The following is an 18930-nucleotide window of genomic DNA, read 5'->3' on the forward strand; positions in this document are numbered from 1 at the left end:
AAAAATATATGTGTCTCAATTTTTTCTAGTGTCGAATAGTCTTAGTTATTGGCCGTTGAAAAGCAGTGTACCGGTAGTGGCGTTTTGGCCGTTTAAGGGTAAGGAAATTAAATTTCAAGGAAAAAACATCAACAAGATACTTCATTTTTGACTAAAATGATGACTCTTTAACTGCAATAGTTGAATTTAAAAAAAGAAATATAAATTTCCAACTAAGAAAGATCAATTTTGAACCTAATAGTTGAATTTTCAACGGAAAAATATCAATTTCTAACCAAAAATGGAAATAGTTAATCTTTCAGTTAAAAAAATTAATTTGAAACAAAACAGTTAATTTTCAAACAAATTAATGGATTTTCAATTAAAAGTATGAATCTTCAACAGTAATAGTTTAATTCTGAACCAAAAAGATGAAGTTTCAAATAAAATGATGGATTTTTAACTCAAATAGATGAATTTTCGACCAAAAAGATGAATTTTCAACCAAGAAGATTAATTTTATACCAAATCGTTGAATTGTCAACTAAAAAAGATAACTTTTTTCCAAAAATTGAATAGTTCAATATTCAGTTAAATAAAGTTTCAACAGAAGAAAAACGAATTATCAACGAAATAGATAAATTTTCAAACAAGAAGATTATTTTTATTTAAGATTGAAAAGAAATCTATTTTATAATGAATAATTCTATGCATAATAAGCATGAAAAAGATTCACAATTAAAAAACCGACCTCCAAACTACCTCACTCTTCGGCTCATTAGAGACAAAAGTAACCAATGGAAAAAGAGGGACAAAACGGAAAAAAATCAAACAAAACCAACCTCTCACTTTTTCCTTTCTCCTTCCTTTTTATACTACTAGGGAACCAACATGTTTCCGGGTCAGTTTAGACCTCATCAGGGAACAATTTCCTACCGCAGAAAAAGACGAATTCTGAGCAAGAAGCACGAATTTTAAACAAAATAGTTCAATTTTCAACTAAAAAGATCAATTTTTAACCAAAAATGGAGTATATAAATTTTTAATCAAACTAAATTTCAACAACAAAAAAAAACGAATTTTCTACAAAATAGTTTAAATTTCAACTAAGGATGCATTTTCAATTAAAATGAGGAATCTTCAGCTGAAGTATTTAAACTTTTAACAAAAAAAAAAACAATTTTCAACCAAGAAGATTAGGGTTTTTACAAAAAAAGATGAATTTTCAACAGAATACATGAATTTTCTATTAAGAAAGATGAATTTTTGACCAAATAGTTAAATTTTTATGTTTTTAATTTTATATTAAAATTGAAAAAAAAATTAAGCACTCTTCCAGGTGACTGTCTAATAAAATTATCTTTACAGATCACGGTTTGAACATTTTTCTGAGAATGTGTGAGATTTTTTAGCACATAAATAAACTAGGAAAAAATTTTAACAAATATTAAATTCCAAATTTTCGATGTATTCTCTAGTGTAGTTCTATGCTACGTAACTCACAAATAATCAGGAATAGTTTTTAATAGCACCACGAATAGAAATTTCGGGAGATTAATTTACAGCACTGTTCCCCGATTTTATCACGGTTCGGCGCGAGAACTAAGATATCGCAACCCTTGCTTTTAAAGCATAGATCTTCAGGTTTCAAGCATTAGGACATGCTCCTTTTGCTCTCAGGTCTCGAATTCTATGCTTTTAGATAATAGAGTTCGCGACTCATAAAGGTAATTTCATTTAATATAAAAAAAAATTCAAAAATTCGCGAAATTTAGAATTTCGCTTTCTGAGTCTTAGCAATATTTTTATAATGCATTTTTGTCACTGGAAAGTTTTCAAGTACTTATCAAACTCTGCTATTTGCAGAATTTTTACCAAAACATGAGTGAATTAAGCAGGAATTATCTCTTATAAAATGATTGATTGAATTCTGCAAAAAATTAAGAAGACTTTTTTGAATAGGAATGTGAAAAAATTGAAACAAGAAATCTTTGATATTTTGTCGAGCGCGGTAACTGAACTGCATATCTATCGATTCTAAATGAATTAAACTTTTTTAGGATCTTAATACGCTACTTTTTCGCGTTGCATCGATTTCGAACATTTTATCTTTTTAAACAAATAAAACTTTAAACCATTTTTTTCGAAATCAATCTAAATTTATCATAAAATTGGAAACTTCCATCTTAACTTAGTAAAAATAAAAATAGAAGAATAAAAATAACGAGTTCATCATTTTTCATAGAACATTTTTCTCTGCAAATAATTTTTCCTCGAAACTTGTACGTACATTCCACTATATAATTGGAAATAAGAGCAAATAAACACGTGATTATTCCAGTGACAGGTATCTTTTTTATCATAGGAAATTGCATCGGAAATTGTATTAAGGGAACGCCAATCTCACTTCAAATTTTTAACAGGTGATGGATCTTCATCGGGAAAATATTTCCTGTAATCCGTTTTCCCTATACGGACCTTCTAATTAGATTGTAAAACTTATTAAAATTTTTAAATTCAATCACTTTGACGGAAAATAGTATTTCAAAATTAATTTACTATTTGATAAAAGATCCTGGCTAATGTTTCATGATGATGAATACAAAAGAAAACATTGTCAAGCTTAAATGAAGGGAAAATGTCTAATTTAAGATTTTAACATCAAACAATTTCAATTCAAAGCAATTTCAAATAGGACTTTTTTAATATGTGTTTCAAATTTCAAAAATTTTAAATTTTAAATTAAAAACTTTAACTTTCCAAGTTCTATCGATATTTAAAAATATGGTAGACTTTGATCCTACTTTCTAATTTTAATATTTTAAACGCTACTACTTTTTTTAATTGTTCTTAAATTTTATTTTTGAATTCTTTAATGAGAAAGTCTTCAAATTTTAACATTTTAATATTTCAATTGAAAATTTCTTCCATTTAAAATACTTTTGGTTAAAAAAGTGGTTCAATTTTAAACAGAGTTTGTTGGTACATTTCGAAGACTTGAACTCGAAATTTATGATTTGGAATTTTTTATTTTTTGTTTTCAAACAAATAGTTGGATATTCTACCAAAATAATAGAGTTTTGAAACAAAAAGTTAATTCTCGACAAAGCAGTTGAATCACTTCAAAGATAAAAATAGTGTAAATATTTCCCAAATTTGAAAAAAGTCTAAAAATAGTGAATTATTAATTATTAATCAATGGAAAATTAACATCATTTTTTAAACTGAACTTTCAGTTTTCTAAACTAATATTTCCAAAGTATTAAAAATGAATTTTAATGTTTTAGGTCGAAATTTAATTCTTTTAGGTTAAGGTATTATAAAGATAAAATTGTTTTCTGCGAATTTTGTTGAAATTAGGACTGTAGATTTATTAGAGCCTTATTTAAAGTTTGGTCGAGTTAGAAAAGGGCTGACCATTTAGAAGTTGAGATAAGTAAAATCCAAAATCGCATCATATGCACTTAAGGCCTATCCCAAAGTATTGAAAATGTAACATATTTTAGCATAACGCCTAAACGGTTCTGACAATTTTTTTCAAAAACTGAGACACGGTAGAAGAATGCAATACAGAGATTCTGTGAAAATTTCAGAATTTGTATCCATTTCGTTTACGAAGTAGAGCCCTGAAAGTATGAAAGAACAGAGGTCCGATAGGTTAGACACTCTCACACGCACTCAGTTGATCGACATGAAGTTGAAGCGTCTTCAATTGTTCATCGCATGGATAGCTCTTTTTGTGAATTCATCCGTATAATACCTTAAAAAGTCTAATATTACATTTTTATTTAGGAATTCATCTTTTTTGGTAAAACTTCTAAATATTTGGTTTAAAATTGAATTATTTCACTAAAAATTCAATAATTTTGTTAGAAAGTCATACTTCGTGGTTAAAACATTAACTGTTTAGTTAAAAAAATTTTAACGGTCCCTAATTCCAATTTTTTATTTTTAGCTATAAAATGAAGGAAAACAATTAATTTATTTCTGTCGACTTGAGTTTTATTTGAAATTCAATTTCCGATAGGTGCAATTTTTATTTGTATCTACAATGTAAAAGAATGTTTGATTCGAATAAGATTTGAAATTTAATTCCCGATAGGCAGAATTTATCAGTTTTAGCTAAAATGAAGGAGAATAATTGATTTATTTGATTAGATTTAAATTTTATTTGAAATTAAATTACCGAGAGGTGCAATTTTTCTTTTTAGCTACACTGAGAGGGACGTTTGTTTTGAATGTGATTTGAAATTCAAATTCCGATAGGGGGTCGTCCATAAACTAAGTTACCAGTTTTGGGTCTATTACCCCCCCCCCCTGACGAAAAGAAACGTAGTCCAAAATACTATCAAAAATAGGAAAGAGGGTGATTCTTAAAATTTCAAGTCGAAATATATCATGAATTTTGAACAAACAAGATTAATTTTCTAACAAAAAAGACGAATTTTCAACTTTAAAGGATAAATTTCTAACTAAAAAAGGAGTAGTGAAAGGACCACGCATATTTCCTAAGGAAAAGTGCTTTCAGTTAATTTGGTTGAATTTGCTATATGTTTTGTATCTCAGCGTCCTGAAGAAATGTCTCCATTCTTGCAAAGCTCAAATCCCTTCGAGTTCCGAGGTAAGGCCCGCTGAAGTCTGTAGCACCGGGTATTAGCTCTGCTTGATCGGCTATTGACACTACTTGAAAAAATGGTTTCGGTTAATTCGGCTGAATTTATTATATGCTGCCTAGCTCGGAATATTGAACAAATGTCTCCGTGGGCGTAAAGCCCAAAACCTCCCGGGTTTCGAGATAAGGCCCGCTGGAGTCAGTATCACCGGATATTGGCTCTCTTAAAAATTAAGGTTTATTGTAAAATTTTTGATCTAAGGCTTGCTGTTCAACCCAAATATAAAGAGTATTTGCGACCTTGACATTAAGTTCAAGGTCAAGGAACATATCAAGATCAAATCGGTTTTTTTAACAGCGACACCTTTTTACGACCGGGTCACGTGAGTGGTTTATATTGGTAACACAGAAAAAACTGAAGTTAAATTTTGTTGCGTGAAAAATTTCCCGCTGATAAAGGTTACATGCTATTTAGCGAAAGTTTATCCTACGATCGAATAAAAGCTGTCGTCTGCTATGACATCCTCAGCAGCAATGGGAAAACTGCAAAATATGATTGAATTCGAGCTATAAATCTGGACACCAATTTTAAAGCGACACAGAAAAAACAATACTTAAAAATTGTTGCAGGTAAGACTTGCAAACGGTTAAAAATTAAACATATTTCGGCGAAAAATGCATTGATGTTAGGAGAATAATTCTGATATCGTCTACTGCGTCAAGATGAAGTGAGCAAATTTCAGTAACACATATACAATCAGCAACAGAAAATACGAAAAAAAATTGTTCTTACTGATAGATCTCCTCGGAAATAAATTAGTCTATTGTAGAGGAATTAGAACTAATTTAATACCATTTAGAAAAAAGCGCAAAAAGGAACTGACAGATGGGAATTCCCAGTTTTCTCCAATTTAATGAAGTTAAACGTCGATAGATAGCGCTGACAAGTATAAATACTTTCTTTATGAACTTATTTCTTAATATCTGAGCACCACCGCGTAAGAACGTTTGAGACAGGAAGCCGTTCCTGAGCTTCCATCATTAGATCTTCAATATTTACGTCAGCTGACCATCGGCCCATACCAACTTGAGTTAGCTCCTTCATATGATCAGGAAAAATTCGAACATGATACAAACAGAGATGCACAAGCCTTTTTGAGGATCAGAATCTACTCTCGATTCAGAAATGCTACTCGCAATCAGTGATGGATAACTATTCGAGTATGAGAAGTTGAAAACAATCAACAGGGAAATGGAGACGAAGATATATTAGGATATTATTGTACCTTCAAAGCTGGGTTGTTGTGCTCATGCCGCGAGTATCTTGTGGTTCCTCGACTGGGATCGACATCAACAGTACATAAAATATCCCAGTATAGTGCTCCTCCGATACATCCAGGATGCCGGAAATAGGAATAATGATGACGATGGTGCCGGAATAGGAAAATTTATAGTCGATGGTGAAGAATAGTGATTTGTTTAATGGAAAAAATACACTAGAAAGGACTTAATTGTGACAACGTTATAGTCTTAATAATCGCGAAATTGACTCTACAGTAGACTGAAATACAAACAAATATAAAACTTTTCACAACTGCGCGACCCGAAATCAGAAAAAAATACTAATTTACTTTTACAAAGACAATGACTCTGGATAATGCTAATGCAAGCAGCAACGGTTAGCCCATTTGGATGTATTTCAGAGTACTGCAAATATAGTTCTGAAATTCATCAAGGCCATGTTCACCCTATTTACTATTGATTTGAATTTACGTTAAAACTTAAATTAGAGTGTAGAATTCTACGCTCTTTTCATTTGCGGCACCGTAAGAAGTTGCCATTGAAAAAAAAAACAATCTGACCTTCAGATGTTCCTTTGACCTTGACCTTGCTGTCAAGGTCTCAAATACTCCTTGTATTCGAGTTGAACAGCAAGCTTTAGATCAAGATCTTTACAATCAACCTTAATTTTTAAGAGAGCTAATACCCGGTGATACTCACTTCAGCGGGCCTTATTTCGGAACCCGGGAGGTTTTGGGCTTTGCGCCCACGGAGACATTTGTTCGAGATGGCGAGCTACGCAACATATAATAAATTCAGCCGAATTACCCGAAGCCCCCTTTCCAAGTAGAGTCAATAGTCGAGCAAACAGAGCTAACACCCGATGTTACCTACTTCAGCGGGCCTTATCTCGGAACCCGCTAAACATCAAATATTCAACCAAAAAGATGAATTTTCCAGTAAGAAGATTAATTTTTTCCAAAAAAACACGAATTTTCAATGAAATGATTGAATTTAAAGCCAAAGGACGAATCATTTACACCCTTCGATTTTATTTAAAGTTTATTTTAAATTGAATTTCCCATAGGTGCGTTTTGCTTTTTGGTGTGCGACTGTGGCTCGACTAAATTCAGACTTCGGTCCAGCTCAAATTTAAGGCGCCTCCTGGGGCTTGATTTTTAGTCCATGGATTACAAATTACAACTTTTTTCCTACAATTCTAAACTTGTATGATGTCATATTCTAACCACATAATCTGACGGGCTAAATACAACCCATCACAGGGGAATTTTGAAAAACTGCTCAGTGAGGGATTATATCGTTTCCAACACATGGACTAAAAATCAAGCTCTAGGAAGCGCCTTAAAGTTCGGATGTTTATGACATTCTTAAGAAATAAAATCTAGAATTGTTTCGTCCTGGATAAATATAACTACTCTGCATCGTGTAACTCGCTTTATTTTACTTTCGGAATAACTGAAATAAGTCTTCAAGAGCAATTTTGATCTACATAAACCGAATTTGCATTTCCATTTTAAATAAACAAGACGTCACGAGACTTGGTAAATTTCATTTTAACAAGTATTTTCACTTTAATTTGAAATTTAGTTTATTTAGAAGCCTCAAAACGAAATATTACAGAAGATACTCTCTCGAAAGAGAATTCCTTTTCATTGTATTTTATTTTGAACACTATTAATGCTTTTAATTATTAAAGCTAGATTTTAAAATATCTTTATGTTAAGGCTATATTTCAAGACTATTGTAATTTTATCGAAGTATAAAGTAAAACAAATTTTAAATGTATTAAATTTTTAAGTAAAATCGGAATTTACGGGTAAGAAGCTTAGAATGCTAAAACGTCAAAGGCAATTTTTTTCAAGCCATACATAATAATAAATTAAGGCCGTTGGAAGCAGACGTTTCCAATTTATATTTAAAACTACTTGTAACAAAATCGTCAAAGAAAAAATATGTTTCTTTTGAATATAGTTTCGTCTCTAATTCCAAAGATTACTATGCAATTTTTCCTCATTTTTTTTTATCTTGAAAAAACTCTGTTCCTTATTATTTAACTTTTTTAAATTATAAAAATGTTAATTACATTCTCATTTATGAAAGTGTAACGTAATCGTCCAAATTTTCGATCTCTGGTTTTTAACGGATCTTGACGTTTCGCCACTCACAGAGTCCGATAATCATAAAATTTGGTCGGTGACTGTCTGTATGTCTGCATGTCTGTCTATATGTCTATATGCTTACCTGAATATTGTAGTAATGCGAACTTTTGAGGGATTTATCCTCGGATTTGTCACATCGAGTCAGTCTTTGATACACTTTTTAAGGCTCCCGAAATGAAGGTTAAGTTCGTTAACCAAATATTTCCAATCAAAATTTAAAAAATTGAGAGCATTTTCAAAATTTAGAACATTTTTTTTCTTGAAATTTTAGACATTTTTTTTAAGTTTCTGATTTACGAAGTTAAAAAAAGTGTGTATTCTGTTCAGACGAGAAAAAATTTATCTCTTTAAACTCTTGAAACTCTCAAAATTTATCTTAGGGATACTACAGTACTGTATCTGAAATGTTTCTTCTCGTCTTCGAGACACGTCGAATGATCTATTGACGTACCTTCCATGATATATTTTTTAGCGTCTTCGATATGCATTGATTACCTAATTGAAAAACCTTGCATGACCTAGCATAACCAACCAATATCGTTTTTAATTTTCTTAACAAAATCATAGCCAGAAAATGTTCGGGGGGGGGGGGATATACAGAAGGGAAAAATGGAGGAGGGGTATTCAGGGGCACACGGGAGCGTATATGTATATTATGTACATGTTTCAAAAATGTATGGGGGGATCAGAGCCGCATGATCCCCCCATGGCTACGATCTTGACAAAATTATTTACTTTGTTGGTAAAAGGATATTTTTTTAATTGGGAATATAAGAGTATTGTATATGACGTAATTGTTAGCGCGTTCAAGACGCGTGAATATTCAACATTGCATATAATGTCAATAATCACTCATCCAATATAGCAGCTATCGGGCTGAAGATTGGCAAAAAACAATCTTAAGCCAAGTGCCTTCGAGTAGTTGATACGAAATCTCATTTGGGTTGGGGGCCATTTTGGTATGCAAACTCGGCGAGACCCTTTATTAGATACCTATGAGAAATCAAAATGCTCATAAAATTAACACAAATAAATACACCCAGAGTGAATATATCCATATTAATTCGCAATAGTATACATTTTTCTTATTGTTACGATTAATATAATATTAATTAATCAATCCGGGCTCGAATTTGTATTTCCGGGCATAGGGTATTGCGGACAAAAATAGGCTTCATGAGGCCTGTAATAAAAAAAATTATTCCACCAAACACAAATGTATAATATTTCAGGGACATTGTATTGTCAACTTTTTTATTTGTATCCCTGTGGCCATTGAATAGAAGAATAAAAGAATAGTAGAACCAGATTCAGACGCGAGGAAACGAGTATTTTTCTTGTTTCAAGTCAAATGAAACTTCATTTAGAATTTGCCGTTGCTATTGAAGATTTTCTTTCTATCCTCGAGAACGACGTCGCGTCGTTTCCTATCTTTTCTGCCCAGACGAGGACCAGGCTGCAGACCTCTTTTTTGAGTCTCGTTAATTTGCATCGAGTGTGTTCTGACGAAGCGACTTCAGAAGCGAAAAAAGTTTTTTCAACTCATTCCAAAGCCGGCCATTTACTGCCAAAAGAATGAGCATTAAGTAATCTATTACCAACAAACGAGTTCTACTTACTCGAAAGTTCGAAATCGATTCAAAAGCACATCGATAAATGGAGAAATGTTCTCTTGAATCTCCAAATTGGAGATTTAGAACTATCTCTCAATTGTGGAGCGTGAAACTGGTGAAACTCTTTTTTGGGATGTCGCCTTGTTGCTGATTGAGGAATAGTGATTTGAATAACCAGACTTCTGCCCTCTTTTGCAAGAACACCGTTAAAAATACGCAAATTGCACTTTTCTTTACTGAGTGTTAAATATTATTCCAACTTTTAATGCGGGCTTCCCTGAAAAATAAATTACAGTGAAGTATCGCCTATTTCAGAGACCGCGAAACGTAACGATTCGATAATTTCGATGGGCCCCCACCTCTACGTTCAGGTTATTTTTGTCAAGTGCCAGTCATTGGGTGCTTGGCCTTATTGGGCATTTTCACTTCAACCATAAGCTAACTTCACTGCGGTGAAAGCTGAGCAATCTACTAAGTGAAATTAGCTGGTGATTTAAGTGAAAATAATTAGTATCGAAGGGCGCGCTGTAAGCAACTTTTTCAACTACGCATGTGCCGAAAAGCGCGGGTCTATTTGAAATCAATAAATACTATCAATAATAATACAGATAAATATTTTCAACAAATTTTCACTTTTAAAAAATTAATTAAATTGAATCTAAGAAATAGCGAATTTCTTAAAATAATTTATTATTAATTTATTGTAACAAGATTATACTTTGGAATTTTAAATAGAACAGCGCTTGTCGCCACATGCGCAGTTCAAAAAGTCGACGCCCGTTAGCCTCACTGTATGCATCAGTGTTTCTGTTGATATACGACGTGATAAATATAACATTTCCTTGCCATAGTACAATTGTCGACTAAAAATATAAATCAATATAATAGAATCAGAAAACGACACACATATTTGGCGGAATAGTGAGTATTATAGCATGACGCCACGGCCATGCTAGGATAGGTGGAAATGTCAGTAAGGATTGCATGGGTCTTGATCTGGGACTGCAACTGCATAAACCTTTTTGGAGAAAATATTCTAAACGTAAAAGTAAGTAATAAAGGTCTGAATCGTAATACCTTTCAAGTGTACAATGCGTTCGCGCGATTCCCTCTCATCCTTTTATCGGTTGAAAACCTTTCAGTTTCGCGAAATACAATCAACTATCCGAAAACTGATGTTAGAGTGCCCGATTCTGATCAACCCGATCTGATAGACTAACCTGAAATTTTGGATATTTTATTTTATTTCGTGACACTGAAAGGCGGTCTGTCGACAAAAGAATGGAATATGCGTGAGAAAATAGATTCTACGCCTGTAAAATATTACTATTCCTAAATTTATGACTTGCTTTTACGTTTAGAATATTTTCTCTAAAAAGTCTTATGCATTTCCATGACGTCATGCTAAAATGCTAAATTCAAATCAACTAGAACTCCCGCTCTTCGAGCCTCTTTTTAATTGGTTAGACACTGGCACAAAGGAAACCATACAGAGGCCTTGGTGGGATGTGATGGAACTGCGCAATTTGAAATAGCCGTGTACGATCACTTGAAATAGGACGACTTAAAATAGGTGAGATTTCACTGTATATCAAGAACTACATATTTTATGTTAAAACACTGTAACTTATTCTCGATCCGTTACGTAGGTTTCAAGTAAGCCTATTAATTATGAGAAAGTTGCACTACTGTTTATTGCGTGTAGTTTTAGTTTAAAAAATCACCTCTTTGATCAAACATTTATTTTTTAACCGAAAATTCAACTTCAATTTTTGGTTAAAAATTTATCTTTTTTAGTGGAAATATCTTTTGTCTGAAAATTTAACTTTTTCACAAAAATGAAAATTTAAAAAAACTGAATTCGGAGATGCTAACAAAAAATATCATAACGGACGTCCAGTTAAAGATTCATATTTGAAACTTTTCCAAGGATTAACAATTTAAAGTACTGGAATTTTTAAAAGTTACGATTAAAAATTCTTAAATTATATATATATATATAAATACACACACACACACACACACACACACACATATATATATATACAATTAAAATTCTTCAATTTTCAAGTCTTATTTTAAAGGTAAAATCTTTAATTTACACGATTTTTAATGGGAAATCATTTAATTTTGGAGATTATAATTGAAAACTATTTATTTTTAAAGATGTATGAATACTAACTATTCAATTTTTAAGTGAAAAATAAAAAATAAAGTTTTCAATGTTAAATCTTCGAAATTGTCTTTGAAATTATTCATGATTTTAAAAGTTTCAATCTAAAGTTATTTGAGTTAAATGTTTTTTAAAATAAATTTTTCAATTCCAAACTCTTTCAATTTGAAATCCTCAAATCTTGAATTTTTGACATATCACATTTCACAAAAATAAGGGCTTTCATCTGATACCGTTAAATTTTTAACGTCGAAAGTTGAAACTAAATCATTTACAATTGCACATCGTTCAATCTCTGAAATTTTTTGATATTATTTTCATTAACTTGCGATGATTCTTTTTTGAACATTCAGTGCTAAAGCGAGAAAAATTCAAAGTTATAATCAGAAGTTTAATAGTTCTGTTTGGGATTGTTTAATTTTTAAAGCTTTAAAATGAAAATGTTTCTTTTTACATTCTCATAATTTGAAATTCTTAACTTTTAAAGGCTTCACATTGAAAATGTTTACGATACTAAAAATGTTTATATTTTTAACATTTCAAATTTTATAATAAATGCTGCATTTTCAATTTTTTAGTTTTTAAAATATAGAATTTTAAATAGTTGAAATTTGTTTCAATTTGGAATATGTTGAGCCTAATTCTTTTTTTAGAAGTTTATTTTGTTTATTAGCTGATGAATTATAACAAGTATTTCATCTATTCAATTTTACGGGTCGCTTTAAAATTAAAGTTCAACGTTCAAATTTTTACGATTGTAATGGATTTCAGTTAAAAATATTTATTTCTGGATTATTTTTCATTAAAAGTGGTGCATTCTTACAGGTTTCCAATTCGATTTTCTTTTAACTTCTTAATTTGGAATTCGGGTACATTAAATTTATCCCTCTATGAGATTCATAGAATTGCATGAATCCCTTTTTTATGAAAACGCAGTTGCTTAAATAAAGCCTCAACTTTAAGCTCTATTTATTGAAAAAAGGCATTCATGACTCAGTTCATCATGCCTCGAAAATTATATAAAAATCAGTGGACTAACGTGTACGAAATAAACAAAAATATATTGAATACACAGTGACAAAAACCAGGCATTGATTAAAATGAACAAATATCAACGAACATGAAAAGTAAACAAAATTAACTTAAAATTAGAAGATAATGCAAACCCATTTTTGCAATATTCAAAAATTAAAAAATCCTTCTACTAAAATGAAAAATACGCCAAACATTTTTGGCTTCTTCAAGAATTCATGTCTGAAATCTGAGAGCTTTTATAAAGTCAAAGTTGATCCAGGCCTAAAAGTTTAGAAATTTCTCGGCTTGAAACTTATCCTCTAAATTTAACTTTCGCCCTACTCGTAGACAGTTTCAGCCAGGTCAAAGTAATTATTATTATCATAATGTCCGAGAATCTCACAAGATAGTTTACAAATTTAGACCCTAATCTAAAATATACACAAGCTCTAAATTTAAAAATCTAGGTTGTTCCTCTTCAATTTTTTATTTCTTATACATGTTATAGACTCAACTCCAGATCCTCAGTTTAATATTCACGCGTGTAAAAATAAAAATTTTATGGCCAACATCTAAAGTGGAACATGTGCTAAAAACTGTATTCATATATCGTGTAAAACGTTGTGCAAAAAAAGAGTTATTAAAATATTATGCGAATAATGGCAACGTACCTCTCAAAGAAATTTGTTTAAAAGCTTTAAAGGATGTTTTCACGGAAAAGAACTTACTAAAAAAAAGATAATTAGAGAATCTAAAGTTTGAAATAGTATTTCAGTTAAAAACGAGTCATGACATTTTTTGTCTCACGCAATTTTAAAATCAAAATATAAAATTAATATTAGTACAGAATTTTTATATTTCATAGTATCAATATTATATTATATAATAAATGTTCTATGAAATCTAATGATATTTTATCAACAAAAGCAATGTTAGACGAAAAAAACAAAATTATTAGTCATGCATTGGACTCTCAATAGGGAATGTACAAGATTTATAAAAAAAAAATCCCAACTGTGATCATTTCCTTCTTAATCTAATGATTTTTTTAAAGAAGGAAATGATCACAGTTGGCATTTTTTTTATAAATCTCGTACATTTCCTACTGAGAGTCCAATGCATGACTAATAATTTGCCAAAACATTATTTGCCGATAGCGACCTGCTTTGAAAAAAAACCACTTTTTCGAACATTAAAAAATGTTTTTAAATTTTCAATAGTATGAAAATGAATAAAATTAAATTGTGAAAATTGCAATTTATAACATTTTCACAATTGAATAAAAAAATTTCTTTAATTTTCCACGGTTGCAATTTGTTTGCTAATACCAATTTTCGATGTAAAACGATAACTTAAGCTGAAATTGTTAGAATCTTGATTTTCATTTCCGAAAAAAATACAACATTAAAAATTGTTCAAGTCTTTAAATTGTATTAAAAATTCATTGGATTTTAATCTAATGGCTACTGTTTAAAAATAACAATCTTTTATGTAAAACGCTAATAGAACCTTAAATTGTTTAAAAATTTATAATCTTGAGGATAATTGTTGTTTAAACATGCTAATTTTCGCTAAAAAAATTTCACAACATCAATCATTAGCTAACTTCACTTCGTTGATTGCTGAGGGGAAAACAATGGGCCAAATGCATGGCATTCGGTTCATTTTTGCCCTATTTTTGTCCTATTCTTCATAAAAACTAATTTTTTCTACTTAAGTGTATTTGAAAAACAGTTTTTATTTGTGCATTTGGTCCACTGCACTGTTTTCTCCTCAGCTTGCAACGAAGTGAAGTCAGCTGATAGTTTAAGTGAAAATACCTAATAACACAGGACCACAATATGGTTTTGGCCTTCGGGAGTCTAGTGGCATTCCTAATAGGTATACTTGATGTTTTTGAGGTAGCTGAACACAAATCCATTCGCAGAATTGAGCCAGCACGTCAGGATTTTTAGTAAAATTACAAAAAATGGTTAAAAACCTGGAATTTCTGCATAAATTTTGTCCCGAAACCTACAAAACCCCAAATTACCAAGTCCCAAACCCACAAACTCCTAATACACAAACTCCATATCCACAAATCTACAAAACTCAAACCCACAAACCCCAAACCCAAAAACTCCATATCCACAAACGTACAAACCCCAAACCCACAAGTTCCATATCCACAAACGTATAAACCACAAATTGTTTGGGATTTGCGGGTTTGGGGTTCGTGGGTTTGGCATTACTGGTTTTGGTTTTGTACGCTTGGATATGGAGCTTGTAGGTTTGGGGTTTGTGGGTTTAGCGTTTGTAGGTTTGGGAATTGTGGGTTTGGGGTTCATTAGTTTGAGGTTTGTGGGTTTGTAGGTGTGTGGATATGGAGTTTGTGTGTTTGGAGCTTGTGGATTTGGGGTTTATGGGTTGGGAGCTTTTCGGTTTGAGATTTGTGGGTTTATTTATGTGGAGTTTGTGGGTTTGGAGCTTGTTGTTTTGTTGGTTTGGGACTTTGTAATTTGGGGTTTGTAGGTTCGGGAGCGAAATTTATGCAGAATATCAGGTTTTTAACCATTTTTTTAAATTTTACTGCAAATCCTGACGTTCTGGCTCAATTCTGCGAATGGATTCGTGTTCAGCGACCCCAAAAACATAAAGTATACGTATTAGATTTAATTTTCGAATAAAAAATTTAATACATAAGAAAAATTTAGGTAATGAAAAACCAATTAGGTTTTCAACAACAATGATTGCGAGATTTTGAAGACATATCGTTATACCATTTTTTTTTAATAGGATTTTTGTTAATTTGTGGAATATATACTTTTGGAACCATAAAAATAAAAGAAAAGCGAATTCCAAATAATTGTAAACCATTCTCGATTTTTTAATCAAAAGCCTCATCAACTTGAAAGCTCCAATATATTTTGCCACCATCCTATAGATTTTTTCCCAATTTTCAAGCACTTCGATAAACTAACATCGCAGAGTTATTGCTATTGAGCTTTTAATTACTAAAAGCTTTACTATATTCTAAAAAATCTATTTTATTTTATCCATAAATAAAACAAAAAAAACTTTTAAAAATATGAAGAGTTAGATTGATCCGACAGCTTCAAGTTATTTATTAGGATCTTCTCAAATCCTGGAGAAAAATTCCGTCATATTTCGAGGTTTTTTCCAGGTATGCCAATTTTTTCCAAGGTATAATTGTCCATTGTATGAAGCCATTCAAGTATTATGCATTTTTTTAAACAATCAACTCGGAATATGTATGTACACAATTTCGCGAGTTTATTATAAATAATGTTTTTTTCAGTCCTTGCGAATATCTCAATGAGTCAAGAAAGTACTATTCATAATGGTACAAGTTGCTAGAGAGATTGTATTACAAGATATTCTTGAATATATTATCACCATACAAGAATTAAAGAAAGAAATAATAAGAAAAACACTTTTAATAATTTATATATAATAATTTTTTTTTAATTTCTTTTATTACACTCAAAATTCAGTGCTTAATTAGATATTAACATTTTGGAATTAAAGATATTTTCCAGGTGAGTATATATCTTGTAAAAACAGGGGATAATAAGAAGATTTTTCACGAAAATAAGGAAATGTATTTTTTCAAGCTTACAAACCTTCAAAGTCCTAAAATTTGAAGTAAAATTATTGCATTTTGAATAAAATGGCTGATTTTTCTACAAAAATTTCTAAAAAACTAACTAATTGTTAACTATAAATGATCAATAACCATTTTCTCCCAAAAAAGCTGATTTCACAACGAAAATTGTAATAGTTGATTAATAGAAGATTAGTTTTCCATACAAAAAAAGGATTTTTAACAGAATACATAAATTTTCAACCAAACAGTTGAATTTTCAGATAAAACAATTAATTTATAAAAAAAAAAGAATTTTTAACAAACTAGTTAAATCCAGCCATAAAAAACTTTAGTTTATATTTTATTTCTAATAAAAGTTTATGCAATTTTAGCATTCAAAATTAAATTCTTGTTTCATTGACTTTTTCAAGAAATGCAAAAACCTCCAAATTAAAAAAATTTAATAATTCAACACTTTAAAGCTAAAGATTCCAACATTTTATAATGAAACAATTTTAATTTGAATATAATAACAACTTTAAATTAAGGATTAATCAATCAACTGGAAATTTAAAGCATTTGAAGGATGGCAGTACATAATTAGAATACCAACCAACCTTTAATAGAACAAAATTTAATTACAATTTTAGTTAACATTTTAGCTTAGGAATTGAGCGTAGTAAACCGTTATTATTATTATTATTATTATTATTATACACCGTCCTCATATCTTGGGAAAAAGAGGTTAATTTTGTAAAAAATTAAAAATTTGATTTTTAGTTCCTGCTGTATTAAGAGACTCAATATCTCGGGACTAAATTGTAATTTCACAATAATTAAACTTCTTGATTATAAGTTAAACTACTTGATTAAAATGTGTTTTTCTCTTTTTGTTAAAAATTTAACTTTGGTGGTAGAAAATTCATGTATTTGGTTGAAAATAAACTTTTTTATTTAAAATTTACATTTTCGGGATACAGAATTAAACTGTTTTGTAGAAAATTGACCTAATTGGTTGAAGATGAATTTTTTTGTTGAGATTGTGATTCGACATATCTGAAATTTTTAAAAATCTTTTCGAATTTTCTCAAGAATCTTAAGAAAATTATATTTACTTACTCTTAAAAACAAATAAACCTAAAAAATCAATAGTAATCCATAATTTGTATTTTGTACTCAAAATAATTTCTCCCCTCAAATCGAAATAATTGACTAAATTCATAACACAAGCTTTATCAATTTCGACAGCTCAATTTTATCCCTTTCCAATCCTCCTGGCTCTTCAATACATAATTGAACGCTTTATGGTCTATGGTTTTCCAGGTTCTCCACGCACGATTGCTATTTCATGCTTTCAATAACCAGACTAAATTTATCTAGATATTACTTACCGATATTGGACCGTGCCTGAGACGATTGGACGAGAGGGTTATTGTTCGCCTCGGCGACGTTCTGCTGTTGAATACGATCCGTTGTGATGTTGGCGGAGGTCATCAAATTTGATGACTTGGTGGACCAGTTACTGCACGTGTCACAGCCCTCTGCAGAACGCGTTGACATCCGACAGCAGGACCAACGCTTTCCGGTCCACAGTCCTGTGTGATAACGACCACTGAGACTAGAATTCTCGTTGCACACTGAAATGAGAAAAGTTTTTTCATGAATGCTTTTGGGACCCAACACTGAAGCTTCATAGCTGGATTCTAAACTAAACTCTTAAACTCTAAAGCAACGCATTGGGAAACTAGGACGCCGATGACTTAAAAATTTCCATGAAAACGGACCAAGCTCCTCACTCCTACGCTCAGCCCTCATCTTTAATTCAGTCAATAGAACTCAAATTTACTTTTTCTCACGTAGAACGATCTTATGAATTTTTGTTATTAAGATCAGGCCACTGACTCACTTCAGAGATAAAAAATAGTGTAAATCGTCACCAATTTGAAAAATAGTATCATCAAATTTTTTAGGCATTAGAACATTGCAATGACCCTCTCTTTAGAAAAAAGTCAGTTCATTTTTAACATTTTGTTATAGATTTTATAGAAAATCTTATATGATTTGAGAACGTTGTATATGATTTACAGAGGTTTCTTTAATAGAGCAAGAAAATTCCAATAAATTCAATATGAATGACACAATTCTTTTATTTACTTACAATTCTTTAAAATTAGCAGATTATTTTCTCATCAAAAAAATATGACTCGGCACTTGTGTAATAATCCGACACCGTACTTACAATAGTTTATTAATATTAGAGAAACATAACAAATTTGGCTGGATTTCCTACAACATACCACTTACCATGTTTTCTGGACATATTTGTCACATAAATGTATTACATTACAGACGCAGACAACAGTAGTTCAATTTATATTTGACATTAGTATAAATACGAGGGTAGTTCAATAAGTCCTTAGAATGAAGTATAAAAACAATTTTTTTTGGGTAATTTTTTTTTTTATTTTTCAACATAATCTCCTTGGAGCTCT

At 30.7% G+C, this 18930-nt stretch overlaps 1 protein-coding gene across 1 annotated transcript in view; it reads right to left on the reverse strand.

The window, feature by feature from the left end:
* LOC117173517 (tyrosine-protein kinase Btk29A) overlaps positions 1-18072 on the reverse strand; it is a 93827-nt gene extending 75755 nt beyond the window's left edge. Inside the window, exon 1 of the mRNA XM_033362144.1 lies at positions 17830-18072. Within this exon, the coding sequence (XP_033218035.1) occupies positions 17830-17998 (169 nt within the window). The 5' untranslated portion in view covers positions 17999-18072. The remainder of the gene's footprint in view (positions 1-17829) is intronic.
* Positions 18073-18930: the final 858 nt, after the last annotated feature.

The sequence above is a fragment of the Belonocnema kinseyi genome, chromosome 5 (assembly GCF_010883055.1).
Source record: "Belonocnema kinseyi isolate 2016_QV_RU_SX_M_011 chromosome 5, B_treatae_v1, whole genome shotgun sequence".
Classification (NCBI taxonomy): Eukaryota; Metazoa; Arthropoda; class Insecta; order Hymenoptera; family Cynipidae; genus Belonocnema; species Belonocnema kinseyi.